General features: G+C 39.7%; 3 protein-coding genes across 4 annotated transcripts in view; 2 read left to right on the top strand and 1 right to left on the bottom strand.

Annotated features, from left to right (window-relative positions):
- LOC148724991 (uncharacterized) overlaps nucleotides 1-20,854 on the bottom strand; it is a 312,950-nt gene that overhangs the window by 41,802 nt on the left and 250,294 nt on the right. The window lies entirely within an intron of this gene.
- Nucleotides 1,150-20,854, top strand: part of LOC111330734 (uncharacterized) — a 39,819-nt gene continuing 20,114 nt past the window's right edge. Inside the window, exons 1-2 of one of the 2 annotated variants that reach the window (XM_022935653.2) lie at nucleotides 1,150-1,222; nucleotides 5,428-5,548. The gene's annotated coding sequence lies outside the window, so the exon portion shown is untranslated. Of the gene's footprint in view, nucleotides 1,223-5,427; nucleotides 5,549-10,548; nucleotides 10,681-20,854 lie in introns of those variants that run through there. The other variant, XM_088731712.1, reaches the window with a different exon arrangement.
- LOC111330746 (uncharacterized protein K02A2.6) lies at nucleotides 13,248-14,405 on the top strand. The gene has a single exon (XM_022935671.1). It carries the CDS (start codon nucleotides 13,248-13,250, stop codon nucleotides 14,403-14,405), a length of 1,158 nt encoding a protein of 385 aa, XP_022791406.1.

The following is a 20,854-nucleotide window of genomic DNA, read 5'->3' as shown; positions in this document are numbered from 1 at the left end:
CGAACGTTGTAACCTGAAACTGGTCAAAAAACCACGAAGGATTACTCGCGTAAGAGAAACAAAAGTTCATTTAATACTCGAAAAGCCGCTTTTGATTATGATATCGATGGTAATCTCTTCTGTGCTTGCGCATTTATAACGCTTCAACGCGTTTGAGATCTTGGAAAGAAGTGAAAGAAGCTGAAGAAGACATAGGTAAACGTTTTGTGGTCTTCCTTTGGTAAGTTAGAAAATTGAGTTGGAAAGTCATTTTGCCTACCGGATGAACGGTTGTGTGACCCATTTGTCAGCTCTCGAACTGAAATACTCATGAATCAAGTTTAGTTTCCTGTGTTGATAGTCACGAATAAGATTGAGACAGTTTTTCCTTTAGCGTTTAGACGTGTCGTGGCAGAAAGAAAGAAGAGTTTCAGCGAAATGCTCCGACGAAGGGCTAACGCTCGAAACGTCAGCTTTTATAACCGTAACGGTGGCCAATTTACCATTTCAACTTTGTTGATATATTCAAATTGTTTTGACCTCTGTTTGTAGCAAAATGAACTTGATCTACTATCTTCGACGAGCCAACGTCGATTCCGATTCTTTCTCAAGAATAGACATAAGAAAAAAGAAAAAGATTTGTCCCAGCTTGCACACGGAAGAAAATAGCAATTAAATGCATATTTGATTTACTCAGAATGAGGAGCTGGATAGCCCCGTTGTCTCTAGCTTTCTTAAGAACAAAAGTGCACTAGATCGATTCAGAAGCTGTTCAGGTATTTAAGTTTTATTCATCTCTGTAGTTTTACTTCTGATTTGAGGAGGCTCGTAAAAGAAACTTGGTCTGATTTCTTCATTAATTTGTTTAGAACTGCGAGTGCATCACTGAAACTAGTCTGAAAATCGTTAGTAGTAATTTTTGGTAAATTCGAAAGTAGACACTGACTCAGTAAAATGTAACAAGACAGGCAAAGCCTTAAGTTTCACATTCGATGAATTTTCCCTCATCTTTTTAACGGTTGGTCTAAAATGTTCTAAAGAGCTAAAATTAATTATTCATAGAAATAAATACTTGATTAGTTAATCTTGTTTGAGGTGGTGCAACTCACTCATCCATGACCTCGATCGAGAGCTCCTGGGACGAACTTATAAATTAAATTGTGCGCGAAGGGATTCCCGCCTCTGTTGATTTATTACTGAGTTTGTTGTTTCTCGGCTCTAGCCATACTGAATTTTTGCCGAGGTGAGTGCTTAAAATTCGAAGTGAATTGTTTCATTGGTTACTTAACTATCATGTTAATGATTTACGAACTGCGCTCGTGATCGGAAGTAATGATACTCACATATCGTGGAAGTTGTGAATGGATCGTTGAAACCACGAGGTCCGCCAAGTCGGTAGTGGAGCATGTAAAATCAAAAGCGTGGCGGAAAATTTGTAAATTATTTCGCTGGAAGCTAAAGAACCCAATGTAGAATTCCTAGTTCGCTTACTTAAATTCCATCCCGTATGAGCTAAAATGAGCTAACTTCCTGCGCTCAATGGAACTAAGGTGGCCAATTTACCATTTCAACTTTATTGTGATATTGAAATTATAAAATCGATTGCTGGTAAAACCACACTTGCTCAACCAATTAACAGCAATTTCAATCCTTTTACAGACAGACATATCATTTAGACTACAGATTTAACAAAAACGACTTCTCCTCGACCATTAATGGTCTATTCTGCTCAAAATTCAATGCAGGAGACTCAATCGCGAGAATTTTTCGAAGTACAAGGCCCGCGAAAGGTTATGTCCGCTACTGTCGCGTGACGCCGGTCCTGTATTTGTACAGGGAACCATCACGCAACACACCTCGCGAATGGCTTCTGATGACACGACACGTTGTGGATATAAACTTGGCTTATACGATAACGAAAAGAAAAATCTATGCAAATGTTGAGTAGAATTTTCATGATCGTTGCACGTATCTAGCACTGCAAGCTGTTTTTTCTTTTCTCGGCAGATAATTTTCATGATCAGTGCTCGTAATGCCACTGTATCGACGAACAGTAAACAAGTCGGCTTGCGGCTTTCACGCGGTGAAAATATGTTTTATTTTTCGGGTCTGAACTTTCGAGACACCCAGAGGGTCTGAATTTTTAGGGTCTGAGTTTTCGAGACACCCAGAGGGTCTGAGTTTTTCGGGTCTGAGTTTTCGAGACAGCCAGAGGGTCCGAGTTTTTCGGGTCTGAGGTCTGAGTTTTCGAGGTCTGAGTTTTCGAGACACCCAAGGTCTTTGTTTGGAATCTTGAAGGTTCACTAGACCGTCAGAATTTAAATCTTTTTCGACCAAACTCTGTGAGCAGGTTCTCACAAGGGATAATCACACATCTATCTTTAAGCTTGTCGTTAGATAATTGTTGCTACACCAAGAAAATATCCTTTTGTTCATGCATGTCTTTTTAATTCTCTTAACCTTTCCCCTTGAAACTGTCTTAAAAATTGTAAGGAGAATTTACATATCATCATGACCCTTGAAGAATAAAACATCAGTTTCTTAAGAGTATGGCAATCGAGACCGAATGCCCTAACGTTTGACCCCGAGTTGTATTATAGTGCTTTTCTTAGAATCGTGCGTTATCATACCGAAAGTCATACAGTAGAACCTCGATTTAACGAAGTACCAATGGTACGTTCCCTGAAAAAATACGCAAGTCATGAAAAATGTCAGTGTTATGTATCTAGAGAATGCAATGCGTGTCGATCATTTTTGAGCGAAAAAACATACTGAGAATTAAACGTTCCAGGAATCAGTTATTGACAGATTGCAAAACATGCGACAATGAACTGACTTCGACCTCTTGATTTACCTACGACGTTTGATTTCACGTGTAGTGTTACACGACACCTGATGTAAAGAAACTGCCAAAGATCGGTTACGCATAAGCAGTTTATCGCTTGTGAAGTGTTGAATTTTGTATGGATACTTTCAAAAGACCACCTCTTTTGGGGTAATTGTCTGTCATGGTTAAATAATACATCATATCAGACAATACACTGGCACTTAGCTGTTCAGAGATTAAATTTTGATTTAAATCTAGATTTAGTAAACACTTCGTCTTGATCGCGAGAGAGCCATTTTTCTGAGAAACGCAACTTTTTCACAGCGCAGTGCTAAAATTCGTCCACTTTTCGATGTTACACGGTGACAAATCTCTTTCGCGTCAGCTTTGAAAAACATCGCTTTTAACAAATCGCTTACAGCTTGTGGCCCAAAGAAACGAGGATTACCAGTATCAATGGAAAAAGGTAGACTCTTGAACCCTCAAACGAAGTCTCAAGTCTAATGTTCACTGGCTCTGTGTACATCTACTAAAATGGATAAAGCTGATTTGAAGACAAATAACCTCTGTGAACCTCGTTTCTCACACTAAGAAGATATTGTGGTAGTTTCTCCTTGTTAAGTATATTTTCAGAAGTTTCCGTGGCTAGACGAGCTTCATTGGAAAACGAAATCGACGCACCCATGGACTGTTTCAACTCATCCTTCTTGATTACCCAAGAAATTGTTGAGATTGTTGGACATGCTAGCATAACTTCAAAATGAGGTGGTAGTTTGTTCTGAAAACGAATTTCATCTTTGTTTATCATTTCTTTCATTTAAAAATCAGTCATATATGTTTAAAGATTTATCGTATGATCAATTTAAGGGTTAATCAAATGAAGGAAATCAAGAAATACTTTTATCAACATCATTTTTAGCTTTTAAGAGAAGAGAAAGCGTATGGATGAGGTTCATAATTTTCTAGTTTGAATACTATACCTGAAATGGAAAGCAAATGTCTTAAGACGACAAATTTGATCGCTGTTCGCGAGTCTGGTTCATTTGTTAGACATATTTAGACTAGTATTTAAGTTCAAAGTTACTAAAGGCCAAAATATTTTTGAGCGCATTTTCCTGTTTATGTTTACTGAATACCAGTTGCAAAGAATACCTTCAGCTGTATGAGTTGGCAGTAAGAGGAAGGGTGGGTCATTTCTTGGCGTTCTTTGTCTTTTCCATCATTTCCATGCATAGCTCTTCAACTGAGCTACTAGGATAAGCGATAAAAAACGGACCTTTTAGTAAATCCGTTTCTCTGCACGAATTAACAATTTGCAAATTCCAGTTGCTTGGGGGCTGACTCTTCCGATAGCGCAGTGACGGATCTGCGTAAATATTTTGTTCTGCGCACCTTTTTCAAAGGAGCAAAACAGGAAACTATAACCGCTACTTATTGTTGAGAAAAGATAATCAAAAGAAGAATCCATAGAGCATTCCTATTCCTTTCTGATCACCTGCTTTTTTTGAAATCGTGGCCTCGAGCCTCAACTATGTCTAAATAAGTAGAGTTCTTCCATTGTTAACTCTGAGCGATGGTAAGGTTTATAACTCGCTGTTATCTTTACTCACGGTGTATTTTGACAACCGTTTTGAAATGAAAAGATGATATCGAAGATTGAAGTGAAGCTGTTTTAGCCAACAACAGGCCACTCCCTCGGAAAAAACATTTAGTCTTAATTTTGAAAACGACAAGCTGATAGAACCAGCGCCATGAACTCTACGACCATACACATCCTCAGTTCCTTCATTTTCACCTTAATATGGCTGAGTGAGTAATGGCGGCCGGCTTCAAATGTAGATCTGGTGAAATTGCTGATCGTAGCTTTAACAAAAGGAGCGTAGAATGCTGTCTGTTTATAATTTATCATTTATCTTGCACCATCCCGTTGGCACATATGTTCCGCTTGCTGTGCGCGGTTATTCTGATCTTAGCCATTTTCCTAATACTTGGTTTGACTAAATAAGCAATGAGTCAGTGAATATATCAGATATGTGGACTATAACTAACGTTGAAAACGAGACGCTGATATGAACATTTGTTTCGCTTCATATCACAAATAAAAAGGGCTTTATTCTGGCAATAGATAAACGTTCTAACTCGCTTGTCGGCAAACTGAACATTGATCATTGTCAGAGGTCTATGACGATTTGTTGTACCACAACGTTTGATGTGCATATTTGTGGTGTACTTATAGGTGGTGGAAGCCACTATTGTGCTCTGTGTTTCTTTTCCAGATCCGGGGCCCGTTTCTCGTGAAGTCTCGGAAAGTTCAGAAAGATTTAGTTGAAGATATGACACCTTTAAAGTTAAAACAAATTAAAGAAGCTGATAAACGCACTACTCGGCTTGGACCGAGATATTAATTATGGCTTCGGGCCCGTAAAGTAACCGGTACTTTTGGGAAATGGGCAGCTAAGCGTCAAATGTGGATTGATTGTAGTTTTTAGGAGCAGAATATAGCTCCTGAAAATTCTCTGTGATCTGTCTGGTTCTTTCGACGATAAATGCACAAAATTCTATACTGAAGTGATTTCTCTTTGTGTTGTCACACAAGCTAATCTTCTATCTTTCTGTTACAGAAAATTCGTAACGTCGCAATCTGAACAAGTCATTCCATCTGCCAAGTTAAATTCATCTTTGAAAAACCTTGGCATTATAGAAGCTGGGTACCAGATACTGTGAACAAGAAAGAGAGCCAAGGTAACTTACCATTAAAAATTTTCCGGCCATTTCATGAAATGCTTAGAAAGTAAATGCTCCGAGGTTTCTTTTTTATTGCTCCTCGATTATTTGTGAGAAACCTGTGAGAAAAGCTAATAAGCTCGACTTGTGTGTAAACTTCTCGAAAAATGTAAATGCTGTGGCTTTTACAGACTGATTTATGTTCGCCGTATTATCGGATTTTACCAAAATTTCTCTGCGTTTACGTTAAGAAAACGGGATGGAATTTATTTATATGAGATTTCACCGATATACTTGCAAATTATCGAAATGAAAATCTGCGTCTGTTGTTTGTCTTTTATAACTAACTACGTATACTGCTCAAATTCAAATACTAAGTCGCGGCTATAAAAGTGAAGTTGACGAGTTGACGAAGGGGATTGCTTTGCAAACGCTTGCACTCTTTCTTAGTAGCTAATTGTGTCCAAAAGTTAGTCTAGATTTCTCGAGAGAAACGTTATCAGTGCAATCACCATACTGAGCAAATTTGGAAGATGGACTCGTTCATGAAATATTTAGGCAAGAACACATTAATATGTTTCAGATGGTTCCATTAAAAATTATTGGATTTATTTTTATCATGACACCTTCATTAAGCTTTCAATACGTTTGAAGGTAAAAATCCATTTTAAACCAAACCTGCTCAAGCTGTATGTCTACAACATTGCAAACATTGTCAAAACAGGGCATATGATTTCCCTTATGAGTTTGAGCTCTTACTGAGCAAATGAAGGAAGCTCAAATGTCGACCAGAGGCTTCCTGTTTTTCTCAGTATGAGGTTATCGAAAACATCTGAAAAGGAAGAAGCATAAATAGTTGGTGTGTGTATGTGGGCAAGTGAAGGCTTGCGCATGAAAAATGACGAAATAGTTGTGTGTTTGTACATATTTCACTGTACGGCCTGCTTGATTTACTGGTGTGGGCCATAAATCTGAGAGGAAAAACCCTCGGTCCGAGGTATACAAGTTACCCTGTTGTTTTGGCGTCTACCAAACCGATTATTAAAAAAGCGATTCGTCGACTTTTGTACCAAGGGTTTTCTATATAACCATCGGTAAGCAGATTTTTTTCTTTTTTTTTTTTTCTGCAGCAAGAAAAAATAATATTTTTTTCTTTCATGTTTCCTGTAGCTTTCGCGCAAGTCCGTCGCGCAAGTCGAAGTTTGAAATTCACTATAACGGCCCCAAAATTCCACAGGAGTACTTTCGTAAACAATTGAGGGTTAACAAGAACACTTTTAAAACAATAATCGATCTCCTGGGCCCGAGATTACAACGCCGTTTTTAAGCTTTGACCGGTATTTGCTTCACCTTCGGTATTTGCTTCACCTTGGATACTTGCACATTTTCTATTCAGAGGCCTACATTCGGCCCTTCACTTTTAGACTTAATTTAAAAGTTAGTATTGTTGGAAATAAACGTAAGGGTTAATTGTGATCAATTGACTCCTTCTGTTTTCCTTTGATATATCTACGGTTACAATTCATTTATCACCTCATTTCAAACCGGCCGGCATAGTTGAAGGGGGAGAAGAGATATGAAAGCCGGAAAGATTAAAGATAAAAAACAGTCGTGCTACAAGTTAGGTTGAGAGTCCGCTAACCGTGCGCAGTCTCTTTTTCTTATATTGTTTTGTTTTGTCTTTCCATCGTCTTCATACACATGTGAGATATTTGTACTCGTTTGGGGCGTTATTTGCACTCTACGAAGCACACTTGGATAATAATATTGATTATTAAAAACTGAATCATTGGATAATGCAATTCAAGACTTTTTAATTGGCTTAGCCATTATGGTATATCAGCCAATATACCGTCCATAATCTACGAATATGGTAAGCGTACGTGTCAGCTTAAAATTAAAGGGAGCCAAAAAAATTCAGTAACATTTAATGTTGAATTAAATGTTTTGATAAAACAATTATTCCACTCGCACTTGTTGGATATGAGATGATTATAGCTAACTCGGCGCTACGCGCCAAGTTGGCTATCTACTCCCCATGACAGCTCCAGAGCCGCTTCCCTTGTTTTCCTCGATTTTTTCGAAATCGGCAGGCCCCAAACAATTTTATGTGACGTCATAAAATCCAAAACGTAACAAGACGAAAGACGAAAGACCTCCCAGACATTGCCCTTTTTTATTACATCGCTGACAGCGCCCGTATGCAATATGAAGCCCACTCGGGACAGCCGGCATTGATCCCGCGCATGAAAATAATCGAATCAGTACTCAGTTCGCAGTTCTTGGAAAATGTCGGCGATGGAGACACAAAAAAAGGCAGAAAATAGTCAAAACAATGAAAGAGAAACGACTCTCGCAGGGCTGTCATCTACCGACTCGTTCAAAGAAATTTTAATTTTTAACTGTTTGATAATCACAAGGGACAACAGTCGTGTTTCCGAAAGAAAAAAAAAAACGATTATAAAAGTAGACAAATTAGTGGTTGAGAAATTCCCGGCAGTCGCAAATTTCCACGATGTCGTCAAGTCCTGTCGCGACCGCAAATCATCGTGTCTTCCGTAATTTTATCTACTTTATTTAAGTGTTCCCAGTCAGTAGAGGGTTTTGCCTTCGGCTAGATACCATAATTTACTCTTAAATAAAGTGACTGATTGTTTGACTGATTGAATGATAGGAAAGCACCCTCACGAAGTAGAATCTCGCTGCATCGAGAATACTCCAAGTAGCATTTGTTGCAAAGTGCAAAAAGCGAGCAAACGGCCCAAAACCTGGAGAATCCGACCACTCTTTAAACTCTAACAAAAATTCACAACTGTAACTTTAAAAATAGGGCTCTGAGTTGTACTGTACTGGAAACAAAAGAGTAGTAAAATTATTAACTTGTAATTTTTCTTGCCAGACCGACTTGGATTCAGTTGTTTTTTAGTTGTAAAAAGATAACAAGTCGCAAGAATTCCAACTGTTAAAATTTGTCCGCCAAACATAGTTAGTAGAGTCCCCTCTACTAACTATGGTCCGAGCAAAAGCATGTTTGACCAGACAACGTGACCGGCGACTGCTCGTTCGTTATTTGCAGCCTTGCTCTCGTGAGACTCTCAGATAGAGCCATTCAGATCTTGTAATTTTTCGTCACTCGACTTTGAAATAGCGGCCCAGAAGGCTGATATGTAAAATATAGCTTTAGGGTGTCCCATTTTGTTCTTTGAGCCTCAAAACGTTACAAAATGTGTTTGGATAAATATTCGCAAGTTTACAGAGGACAAATTGTATGAAATATTTAGTTAGTTTAGTTGGTTAGTTAGTTAGTTAGTTAGTTAGTTAGTTAGTTAGTCAGTTGGTCAGTTCAGAACGATTAGGCCATTTGATTTAACAAATGGTAAACACCACAGCGTACACTATTGAATTTTACAGTTCACCACTAAATTTTCTCCGGTTCTTATTGGTTTAAATCGATCACGTGACGCGATTAGTGTTCATCAGTGGAGAGACACTATCAGCCCATAGTGCCCGCCCGCGGAAAATACCCGGATGGATAGTGCCCGTCCGCGGAAAATACCTGGATTGATAGTACTCATCCGTGAAAAGTTTTGAATAGTTTGACGGCCGTGAAGTTAGGCAGATCGGAAAAACAGTGACTTTTCAATTCTGACAGGTATAACGTATTATTTAGCCAATGTACGGTTGCGAATTATTGACATTTGTGACAAGCTGTAGGCGCGGAAGAAAATTTAGTGGTGAACAATAAAAACAATAGAGTGTTTATGTCTCGGAACTATCGGTCTGATAGTTGCCCCTTGGAAATTTGATGTTCTTAAAACTAGCATATTTGTTTTAAGAACATCAAATTTCCGCGGGGCAACTATCAGCCGATAGTTCCTCGACAGAAACACTCTGTTGTTTAAATTGCGCACGCGGGAGGTTACTAAGCACGAAAGAAGCGTAAGAGTCGCGCAAGGCGATAGCCGAGAGGGACTATTTGCTCTTGAGTGCTTAGCAAACCTCCCAAGTGCATCCATAACTCAACCGTGTTCGCTTTGGCGTTTACCATTTGTTTTATAACATGATATCGATACTTGTAGCAAAAGAGTTTTCTTTTATTTAACAAATCTTACGTGACCAAAAAAACAAGCGCGTGCGGGAAACTAGTCTTAGCATTTGCTCACGCCAGCAGCATACACCCATGGGCAAACGGTGGACGCTGAATTGAACAATCAGAGCGCGCGCTTTACTTTGGTTATGTTATAAAATATTTCAGAACGCAGTTGCTATGTGAATTCAAAGTCCGATGTTACTTCGGTTTAAGCTGTCGTGAAGAGTTCCTGTCAAACTTCCAAGTAAACGCCACAGCCTAGTTTGTCAGCCCCTAGAAATTATAATAAGTGTTACAACTGTTATCATCACTATTATTATTGAGATAGAATAAATATATGAATATAAATCTCATTTATCACTTTCACGGGTTCATTACGAATCAACTTAACGGCCTGCTCTCAGTTGGCTTGTTAGCTCAATTGGTAAGAGCGCTGCACTAGTATCGCAGAGGTCAGTGGTTCGAGTCCCGTACAGGCCTGATTTTTTTCAGGTCTGATTTTCGCTATTGCTCAAATAGCGCTATCTACTGCGAGGATCGTGCATCATACGTACTATTATTATTGTTCATATGATTAATTGTTACCATCTAATCATTGATTGAATGTCAATCAGTCACTATATTCGTGAATAGTCTTTCTCCTTTGGAACAGGATACGGTAAACATGTGGGAAGCGGCAGGTTTTCTGTTTTGCATGTGGACAACACTAGCTTCTGACGTTATTATACTGTTCAATGTGATAAAAAATTGCTCTATATCAGTAGCCACATGTAGTATCAGACTGCCTACTGTTATAATAGATTTGCTATTGATCAGTTCAATGACTCTTGATATATTTTGGAGATTAAACCATGGAGGAAATGCCAGTTATATATCCGCTTTCATTACCACATTACAGGTGTTTACCACCTGTCACCCGCATCTACGAAAGCGAAATACGTATTGGTTTGGTGAGAGGAGAGAAAAAAATTAAATATCCGATCAAAAGTGACGAATGAATTACTTAAAACTGGTCTGTGCAAGGTTTATCCTGACTCTCCTAGTCGTATACGATTAAGAGGTAAGCAACATTTCCTTATCAAAGGTTTATCTTGACTCTGCTAGTCGTTTACGATTAAGAGGTGAGCAACATTTTCCACTGAAGACAAAGCATTTAAAGTGACTTCGGACTTTGGTTTCCAGAATCATTTCACTTCCCTTAGAGACATAAAATTGTTACACTTAAAAACTATTGCTGCGATCAGTAACGTAATAAATTGTTTTCTGGAGCGGAAACGTTTGAGAAATGCAGAGAATTAAATCGAGTTGATCATCAGTCAGGAAGAGCATAATAATAGATAATTAATGAGGATTCATGATTATGATTTTCCTACTGGTGAGTCAGGATCGACGATATATCATATATATCATATAACGATTTCCATGATTTCTATGCGTGTACAGGCAATAAAATGTTTTAAGTTGTGAATTAAGACTGACACCATTGTGTAAAGCAGTCGACAATTTCTTCGATCGCAAATTACCTGAGTAGATAGGTTCGTGACTTGGTCTTATCCACAAGTCAACGTATGATATATCTCATTTATTTGTGGTCGCATTCCTCATGGAGGATCAGACAAACTATAAAAATTTGCCTCACGACATTTGGTTTCATGGCACGTTTAACTGGCACTTGGAAGCACAGCACGGTCGAAACCTGTCGAAGACTGAACATTCTAGGTTCAATTTCTTCAATAGCATTTCACCGTATCCGTGCAGATCAGTTCATTATTTCTTATCAACCACAGGATAAAATACTTGGAATGTTTATTTCATATTTTTGAGAAAGCAGACAGTCTTATTCAAAATGTGTCGTCGGGCAAACGGGAAGCAGGTCGTTGTGAACATTTCAGTTTTGCTCTTTGTAAAATCTTAGAAACTGAAGCTATAATCAGTCATTAGCCACAATAATCGGCAAAGCAAGGATGAGGATGATTGTTTTTACTAAATAAAATTGGAATTACAAACGAAATAAAAACTTTTTCCGTTTGCTTTATTTTTGTATTTTGCATTGCTTTGGCAGATGACGTAGTAAGGAAATGTTTTCTGTGGCCAGTCCCCACTACTACTAGGTTGGGATAATTTTCAATGTTGCAAGACGGGGGAGAGCTTTCATTAAGTACAAAAAAATCGTTAAAATTGGATCTTTAATGGCAAGATTTAAATTTCGAATAAACGCTTCAAAAAATATCCCCCCCCCCCCCATCAACAGGAGCAATCATAGAGGATTTACGGTAATTATAAAATTTATAACTTTAATTTACGTATTATAATGGCTTTTTCTCTCCTTTATAATTCTTCGCATCACTGTAATTCCCAAAAATTCGCTTCTTGAATACCAAGTTCAATTCGGCAATGCCACAGTTTCAGTGGATCAAATTTAAAAAAACTATGCATTCCACATTTCACGTTTCTTTTATTTCATTTGCTAATCGATGTCATACAGTCATGATTAAAAAAAAAATAATGATTTTTTACATAGTCCCCTCAGAGGACATGAGCTTACTAGTGATGAACAGTAAACCGAGTAACAAAGATTAAGTACTCTATCTGATATACTCGAACTCTCCATCGATAATGTTTCGATTGAACAAGTTTTGTTACGTTGGGATCTTATGCGTGACACGCATGCTCCTTAACATTATTACCTAACGGCTCGCATGTACTTCGCTTTGTTTTGCGACTCGGATCTTTTGACACGGTGTCAGGAGTAATATATGGGTAGTTTTGACAAGCCTAGCGCTTTGAGTCTCGACACAAACACATCAGAAAATTGGCGGAGATTGAAGTAGCAGTTTGATATCTACTTAACTGCTTCGGGAAAAGAAAAGAAAGACGATGCGGTCAAGATTGCCTTATTGCTAAACTTTGCAGGAGAAGACGCCATTGAGGTCTTCAAGTTTGCCGAAGGCGACGAGAAAAAGCTGTACAAAGTCCTTGAGCAGTTTGAGCAATACTGTAACCCCAGGAAGAACGTAGTGTTCGAGAGGTATTAGTTTTAGCAGATAACACAGAAAGATTCCGAAACTGTGGATCAGTTTGTCACACGTTTGAAAAACAAAGTGAAATCTTGCGAGTACCCGTTGCCGGTTGATGAAATGTTGCGAGACAAGTTCGTGTTTGGCATACGAGATCTACAAGTGAAGAAACGATTAATGAGAGACGAGAGACTTACACTGAAAAAGCGATTTCTATGGCAAGATCGTCCGAGGCTTCGAAAGAACAGATTAAAGCGATGGGTCCGTTGGAGCAAAACAATGCAAATCCGACCGTGAATAAAATTCGAGCAGGCGGCGGCGACAGATTGAAGAAGAACCGTTCACGTAGCCAAAAACCGGGTTCGGGCTCACAAAAAGGAAACTGCACGTTTTGAGGTTCTCCTCACTCGTGGAGCTCTTGCCCTGCCTTTTGAAAAACGTGAGACTACTGCCAGAGGATGGATCATTTTGCGAATGTTTTCCGGAAGCGACTCAGTGTGGGATTTTGGCTGGAAAACAGTACGCGCAGTCGTTGAATCGGACGGCAGTGATAACGAAGCCGATTTGCTGACCTTTTCAGTGGAGTTTAGTGCAGAAGGTCCTTCTAAAGATGAGTGGCACGTCTCGCTCAAGATCTGTTGCCCTTCGCGAACCTCTTAGAGAAGAGCTTCGGAGAATGGAAAAGCTGGGAGTTATTAAGAAATGTAAAGAGCCCACTGCCTGGGTACATAGTGTTGTTGCCGAGAAGAAGAATAACAAACTCAGAGTGTACATGGATTCTAGCGACATCAATCATGCCGTCATGCGCGAACATTTTCCCATGCATATCGTGGAAGATGTGATTAGCAGAATGCCCAGTGCAAAAGTTTTAAGAGTCCTTGATGCTAACCATGGCTTTTGGCAGGTTAAACTAACCACGGACAGTAGTAAGTTAGCTATCTTTAACACCCCATTTGGCCCTAATGGTTATACAAGTTTACCATTTGGGATAGCATCCACCCCAGATGTGTTCCAAAATGTTATGTCTCATTTGTTTCAGGACATTGAAAGTGTTGAGGTAATTATGGATGATCTGATTATGTGGGGAAAAGATGTGGAGCAGCATGATGTGAGGCTTAGACAAATATTGGACAGCTGCCGTGATCGTAACCTCAAGCTTAACAGGGAGAAATGCCAACTACCTTTAGCTGATACGCTCTCCAGAGCATACTTACCCCACAACGCTACAGACCAACCTGATGATTTTGAAATTCATGTCCTGAACTCTGGACATTTGTCAGAGACGATATTTCACAAATTGAGGGACGAGACTAAGAGTGACCCTGAACTTCAACAGTTGCAGAAAGTTGTCATGGGTGGTTGGCTGCAGACCAAAGTAGAGACACCAGTTGAGACAAGACCTTACTGGAACCACCGAGATGAAATTAGCTGCTACGAGGGGTTATTGTTCAAGGGTGATCGCATAATTGTTCCCCATAGCCTGCGACCCGAAATACTTCAATGCATACACGCCGCTCACTTGGGGATAGAGAAGTGCAGAGCGCGAGCCCAGAGTGCAGTGTTTTGGCCAGGTATCAATGGTGCAATCGACGAGTTGGTATCCAAGTGCAATACCTGTCAGCAACACCAACGAAGCAACCAGAGAGAGCCTTTGATTTCTCAAGAGACCCCTGAGAGAGCCCGGGTGACAGTTGCAGCAGACAAATTCTACTGTAAAGGGAGAGGCTACCTGCTTTTAGTTGACTATTTCTCCAATATCCTGAAGTAGCCCGCCTCTCCTGTAAGAATAGCGAAGCAGTTATCCTGGCCATGAAAGATATGTTTGCACGTCATGGAATCCTTGAGAGGCTAATCGCAGATAACATGCCGTTCAATAGTGTGAAATGTAAGGACTTTGCCAGTAACTGGGAGATAGAAGTGGTAACCTCAAGTCCACACTACCCGAAATCTAATAGTCTAGTGGAAATAAACGCACAGATCGTTAAGCAGTTACTAAGGAAAGCTGATGAGTCAAAACAGGATGCATTCCTCGCTTTATTAGAGTTCCGTAATTTCCCTATCAGTGGAATGGATGAATCCCCAGCAGAATTTCTTATGAGTAGGAAGCTTAGAACAAGACTGCCAACTTCGAAGAGCCTCCTTGAACCACAGCCTAGGTCTCCTCAAATTTGTTATAATCTGCTGACACGTCAACAAGATCAGAAAATACTCTATGACCGCGGCACTCGGCCACTTTCCAAACTACACGAAGGCGAACCTGTGCGAATGAACCAGGGACTGGAATGGACACCTGCAGTGGTCATCCGACATTACCCGACTCCTCGTTCTTACATTGTAGTGACCCCTGATGGAACCCAGATGCGTCAAAACCGTTTTCATCTTCAACCGACCAAGGAGGAGGCACCTCCAGTCCCATCCCCAGCACCAAGCCCAGCATGGGTAGTAGGACGCAGTGATGAGCCAAATTCTTATATGCAACCAAGTACTGATGCTGGTCTCGAAACGCCAGATGGAATCACAGCCCGATACCCCGCAAGAGTATCAACCCGTATGAAGAAGTCTACGGGTCCGCAGACCACCACAGCGTCTTATAGAAACTGCATAGTGATGCTGCCAAGCTGATCACAAATTTAAGCTAAAAGAACCTTTGGGTGATTTTGTAGTCGTACTCACTCGGAACCTTTTGGACTCAGGTTAGAACCTTGGTTATTTATTACAATCTTGTTTATGTTCTAACTGTTTTCAGAAGAGATGTCACGTTGGGATCTTATGCGTGACACGGTGGCTCTTCAACATTATTACATGCGGCTCGCACGTGCTTCGTTTTGCGGCTCGGATGTTTTGACAAGTTTCCTCGGTGAAATCACGTTGTAATAATTAGCTATTATTCTACAATCGTTGATTATGTAATTTTCGTTTTGAGTCAGGTGACAAGGACAATAAAATTAGATAGAACTCTGGTTGTCCTCGGACGCAGTCAGTTAGGATCGAAGCTACGAGATTAAGATAGTAAAATAACAAGAATTCTAACCGGCGAAAAGAGGTATGACTCCGCTGACGTAATTCCTATTTGCGTGTTCTCGGATTCTTTTTGTTATCAAGGTTATCGCGCGTGATTTAATTCAATTTTAAAATGGTATTGTCACATACGCTTGATGTGTACGAGTGATTGCTTAACAGCACATGTTGTGTATAGTTTCTAATCGTTCTTAATGGTTTGTTATGTCGTAAATTACCTTTCAGTTTTTACGTTTTCAAGTACCATATCAGTTACTTGCTATACTAAAACAATCGTTGATATAGAGTTTATTGGCTGCAAGAGAATATCATCAGGTGATATTCTCTTGCTGGTAGCCAGTAACCTCATGACATCGCCATGACATCGTGTTTCCTCGAGAACACCATGCCATGACGAATTCACTTTCGTAAAATAGCTAACTTTCTGTAAATTCACTTCGAACGCAGGCTAATAACGTTAGTGTTCTCAGGCTGATAACCTTTCATATGGAATTTAAATAGAGTAAAAGAGTTTTTCATTTTATTTCTGTGTGCGAGGCATCGAAAAACTCCGCTCTTTTTGATATCTGATGTTTATTTCCTATCGGTAAAATAACCTATCGGTATCAATCAATTACATGCATACAATAGAAGAAAGTAAAGAGTGAGGAGAGTCGGAAAAAAAAAACACCAGAAAAACCGGTTTACTTAGAAAGGAAAGCAAAATTTGAGCTAGCATACTGTGAGTAATTATTTAGGGAACGAACCTTCAATAGGTGGGGGCTATCCCATTGTTGCTCTAGGCGGGTGCGTTGTGTGCCTTCAAAGTAATTGACTTCCGAAACAAAAAAACCTCACATGACACGAGATAGGTTTATGGAGGACATTCTCCCTGATATCGAAGCGAAGTCGATTGAAACAAGACGTGTGTACCCCATATCTTTTGCCTCGAGCACGCTTGGCATTTCAGTCAGTTTACCCGGCACGGGGCTTAAACTTTTTAATGAATACATTCCACAAATCATTTGCCTTAGCCATGGTGATAATCTTACTCATCGACGGCTCTCATGGATTTACTTTTCCTGTACCGAGTACAGCATAGCGTAAGACGCACAGTTTGAAGAGTACGATTGGCTAGATTTTCTAGTTTCTCCTCCTTGCCGGCGTAGGAGGCTCTACTGACGAGGGCTAGCGAGTCGCACAGGCCAGTATTAAGGCGAAAAACCGCTGGCTTAAGCTTGCTATTAACTCGATTCAAACCTATGAAAAATAAAGGGACCATTATTTTCTCTTGCTGAACCATCATCAAACGATACTAGTGTGTTTTCGGCCATTTTGTGGACTTAAGAGCTTTTTAAATTTTAAATTTTCGTTTCTACCACCGCGGTTTAAGATGTGCGGGTTGAAATGGGACACCTAGTAACTGATGCTGGTGTGTGAATAATTGTCGGCAAAAATAAACAACATTCATGGATACCACGCTTTCTTCAGTCCCCTCGGCCTCCACAGCTCTGATTTGAACTTGTCACGCAACGCTTTCTCTCCAACGTTGCGTTATGACATCAAACAACGACCTGCTCGTAGGCTATAATAATGCTTACTGTCGCCTCTTTGTCAGAGAAAAAGTCGTAATTATTATTCTGGCTGCGAAGGGCCATTGCTCTATGCTAATTAAAAAGTGCCACGTAACGTCTAATGTGCATTTTCCTGCTCAGGAAAAACCAAACGGAATTACTGATTCTGTCTGGTGGACAAGCCTAGGAACGAGGCCGAGTTTGGCATCGAGTATCAGTCAGGCTTAAGGTGTTACAGTTTATACTTATCTTTCGAGTGAACTATTTAAAGCACAAACCTAATACTGTGAATCACTTCAATTGATAACGTACTGGTGGAAACAACAACCCTTGGGAACAGTAAAGGTTCATTGGCTGCTTGTTTAAATTCGATTAATTAACACGATCGTCTTATGTGAACATTGGCGATTGGATCCATCAGTAGATTAATATAGAGGACGAAACAACTATACTTTTCTAACAAGAAAAAACTCCTGAAAGTCACTGCCACATACCTTTAATTTCAATCAGTCAAAAAACTTGCGGTCTACAAAATGCCTTCTGTGATATGTCGTACCTAGGCAAAAAAAACACTTCAGAGGTTTGTTCTTAGAAATAACCAGGAGAAATCCTTGTAAACAAAGTCATCGCGCTCAAATGCAGATTTTTATTGAGCGACCCCGCATTTCCTCTGGCGATTTTAGTATTTCCAAATTGTCATGGATGGCATCAACTTGTTCTCCATAGCTCTCCATGTAAACAAACCATGAAAAGCAGTCGAGAGCGTATTTGCTAAAACAGCGAAGCCTTAAATTCGAAATAATTCAATTCAATCCGTTGAATCGCAAATCCAGCCAGAATACAGGCTCCGTCTAGCCTCTTGTTCAGTAACAGATAGTTGCCTCGAAATATTCTTCCATTTAATTTTGCAATGGAAAGCTCTATTTTATCTCTAACAGCCTCTGGACAAAGATATATTCCGGTCTCCGTTCTTCGAACAAGTGAAAATAGATGGAACGAAGAGAAAGTATCAGTTTTCAAAGCAAAACAACGTGGGCTCCTTGATTGGTTGTTGCCTATCTGGACTTTGCCCTGTGCGAGCGAAATACGTGATAAAATGCAGGTTGTTTACAGGAAATTGACACGCAGTAGGGTAAAGTCCAAAGTAGCTAAAAGCGAATATTATTGGTAGAAAACGTCTAAGCACGTGAGAGTTGCGTGGAAAATTGACCGACCGTACCACCATGTTTCTTGTGAAAATTTTTTCAGTGAGGTAGACTTATGTCATAAAATTTACATTGTTTACTGGAAAATGGCATTTTATCTGAGAAAGTCTAGTCTATACTGACGGGTAAATAGTACACACGCAATTGTCGCGGGAAAGAATGGTTTAAATAATATTTAATTCATGGAGAACTTTAATAAGAAAAGAAACGGATATTTAACATGGCAGCCGACGCAGAAAGTAAATACAACTTGGTGGTCGTTTCAACCTCTGCAAAAAGAGCAGCCACAAGGCAAAAAACAAGATTACCAATCTAATATGATTAATTTTTATGCAAATGCATTGCGCAAGTTTTACCAGGGTTAGCAGAACTAGCCCTTCCAAAACAACACGCCCTAGTGCTAAATTCATGTTAGGCCTTTAGCTGATAGTGTGTGCGTTTAATTTGCAATTGATTGAAAAAATTCCCTGAAGACCTTTCTAATCCCGACAGATCATAGCGATAAAGACCTCACGAAGGACAGCCATTACATTGGGTAGAAGAGCTCACAACTCTTGTAGATGTCATTCTTACCTCGGACTTTCGGAAAAATTCAAAGTGGAATTCATATATAGTAATGAAATATCCCTTAGTTGAGAAAACGAAAGAAAGTAAGCGCGGGACTGCGTCAACCCTAGGTAAACTTCCCCTTTCCTTTAATTATTCTTCGACTTCGAAAGCGCTGAATTACGAGAGCACTAGTTTAACGACCCTCTCGTTTTATCATTCTTCGACTTTGTGAGCGCGGGACTGCCGATGTAACAGTTTAACGGCGATATCATTTCATTATTCCACTTCAGGAAAACTTGAATGCGGGACCACTGGTTTGTATGTCCTCTCTTTTAACATTATTTTTCGACATCGGGAACGCGAGAGCAATGCATTCATAGCGGCCAATAGTAGTCGGGTATTCTAAAGTTGTTCCCATCAACATCTCAAGCAATATTTGATTCAAAATTTTTATCATGTGCCAGTCAGTCTCCTTTATAACGAAGAATAACCATAGTCGTACAAAGATCACAACTCCACCGCTTTCCCAACACGACTAGTACGTTTCCTTAATTCGCGAACCGCTCTCTCCGAGTCACGCGTTGATTCGCTGAAATTTGAAGACCTGTCAAACCACAAATTAGCAAGAACGCTCTGATTGGTGCGACATAGAAAAATACTACAATCTAATTGGTCTGTGATACACCAAAAAATTGCGCCAATCACACTGCTTTGAGATACACCAAAAAAAAAAAAACAAAAAAAAAATGCGCCAATCAGATTGCTTAGAGATACACCAAATTGCGCCGATCAGATTACATTTCACCAAAATACACCACTCTATACGCTAACACAGATTTTTTTTTTTCTTTTAATAACTCAAAAACGAAACAAAACCCCTAGAAAAACGCACTCATGAGGAAGTCAGATGGAATATTCATACTTTTGTTTCTCGTGTCTTCCCACCTTGAGAACCGAGTAAAACTCATCTGGATATGACAGTCATCGCCATTGCACGAAACTGTTTTAATCAATGACTCACATTGCACAGGTACGTCGCTCCCTTATTTATGTTATTGCGTCAGAGGCGGCGGAGCGTTTGCAACGTGTCCGGCTTCACCTTCAACGGTTCTTTTCTAGTGTGTCCGTAATCGATTTGTGACTTGTTCGATTGGGTTCTCACAGACAGAATTAAATTATGTCTAATTTCCTAGACACGTGGCCTACTTTATTGGAGAATTGCTGTAGTTAATAAACTTCTCGAGTTCTCGAATACTGGCCGTAGCTGTTCAAAAAACTGTTTTCGCTACAATGTTTCACAAATTCGGATTTGTCTTTCATAAATACTCGAAGGATCCTAAGCTTTAGAACTCGTGTGTCCATGCTATTTCTTCAACTGCTAGTTGCACGAATTTGTTTTAAATCCGTGTGAATAAATGTCCAGAGCTCTTGTCTAGGGCGCAGTTGTTAAAAAGGCGGTTAGAGATTCATCCGGCGAACCACGTTATTCACCCTTCGAACAACCGGGGCCAGAAAAACAATTTCGTCTCGTCTGATTTTTAAATGTGATGGTTGTTCCTCAGTTTCTTTGAAAACAGATATTGACTTTTAAGATGATAAAAGAAAAAATCCAAAAAAAGTCCTAGGTGTAGATCGCAAACGCCTTAATATTCTTTTTCGTTTGTTTATTGTTCTCGTTCAAGCAGTGCTAATTGTAGTAAATTTTGTGTGCGCTTTCTTTGTGTCATTACGTAACGTTACGTAACGTAGCATGTATTTAAACCGTATTGTTCAGCGTAGTTCAGTTTTGTCCAGTATTTTGTTCAGTATTTGTCCAGTGTTCGATTTTTTTGGTCACTCGCTTCGTGCAGCTATTTCGCCACCAGGCAGGAAGTCCACAACATATCAATAAA

This window comes from Stylophora pistillata, chromosome 8, assembly GCF_964205215.1.
Source record: "Stylophora pistillata chromosome 8, jaStyPist1.2, whole genome shotgun sequence".
Lineage (NCBI taxonomy): Eukaryota > Metazoa > Cnidaria > Anthozoa > Scleractinia > Pocilloporidae > Stylophora > Stylophora pistillata.
Note: the sequence above shows the minus strand (reverse complement) of the source record. Positions and strands in the feature narration are given on the sequence as shown.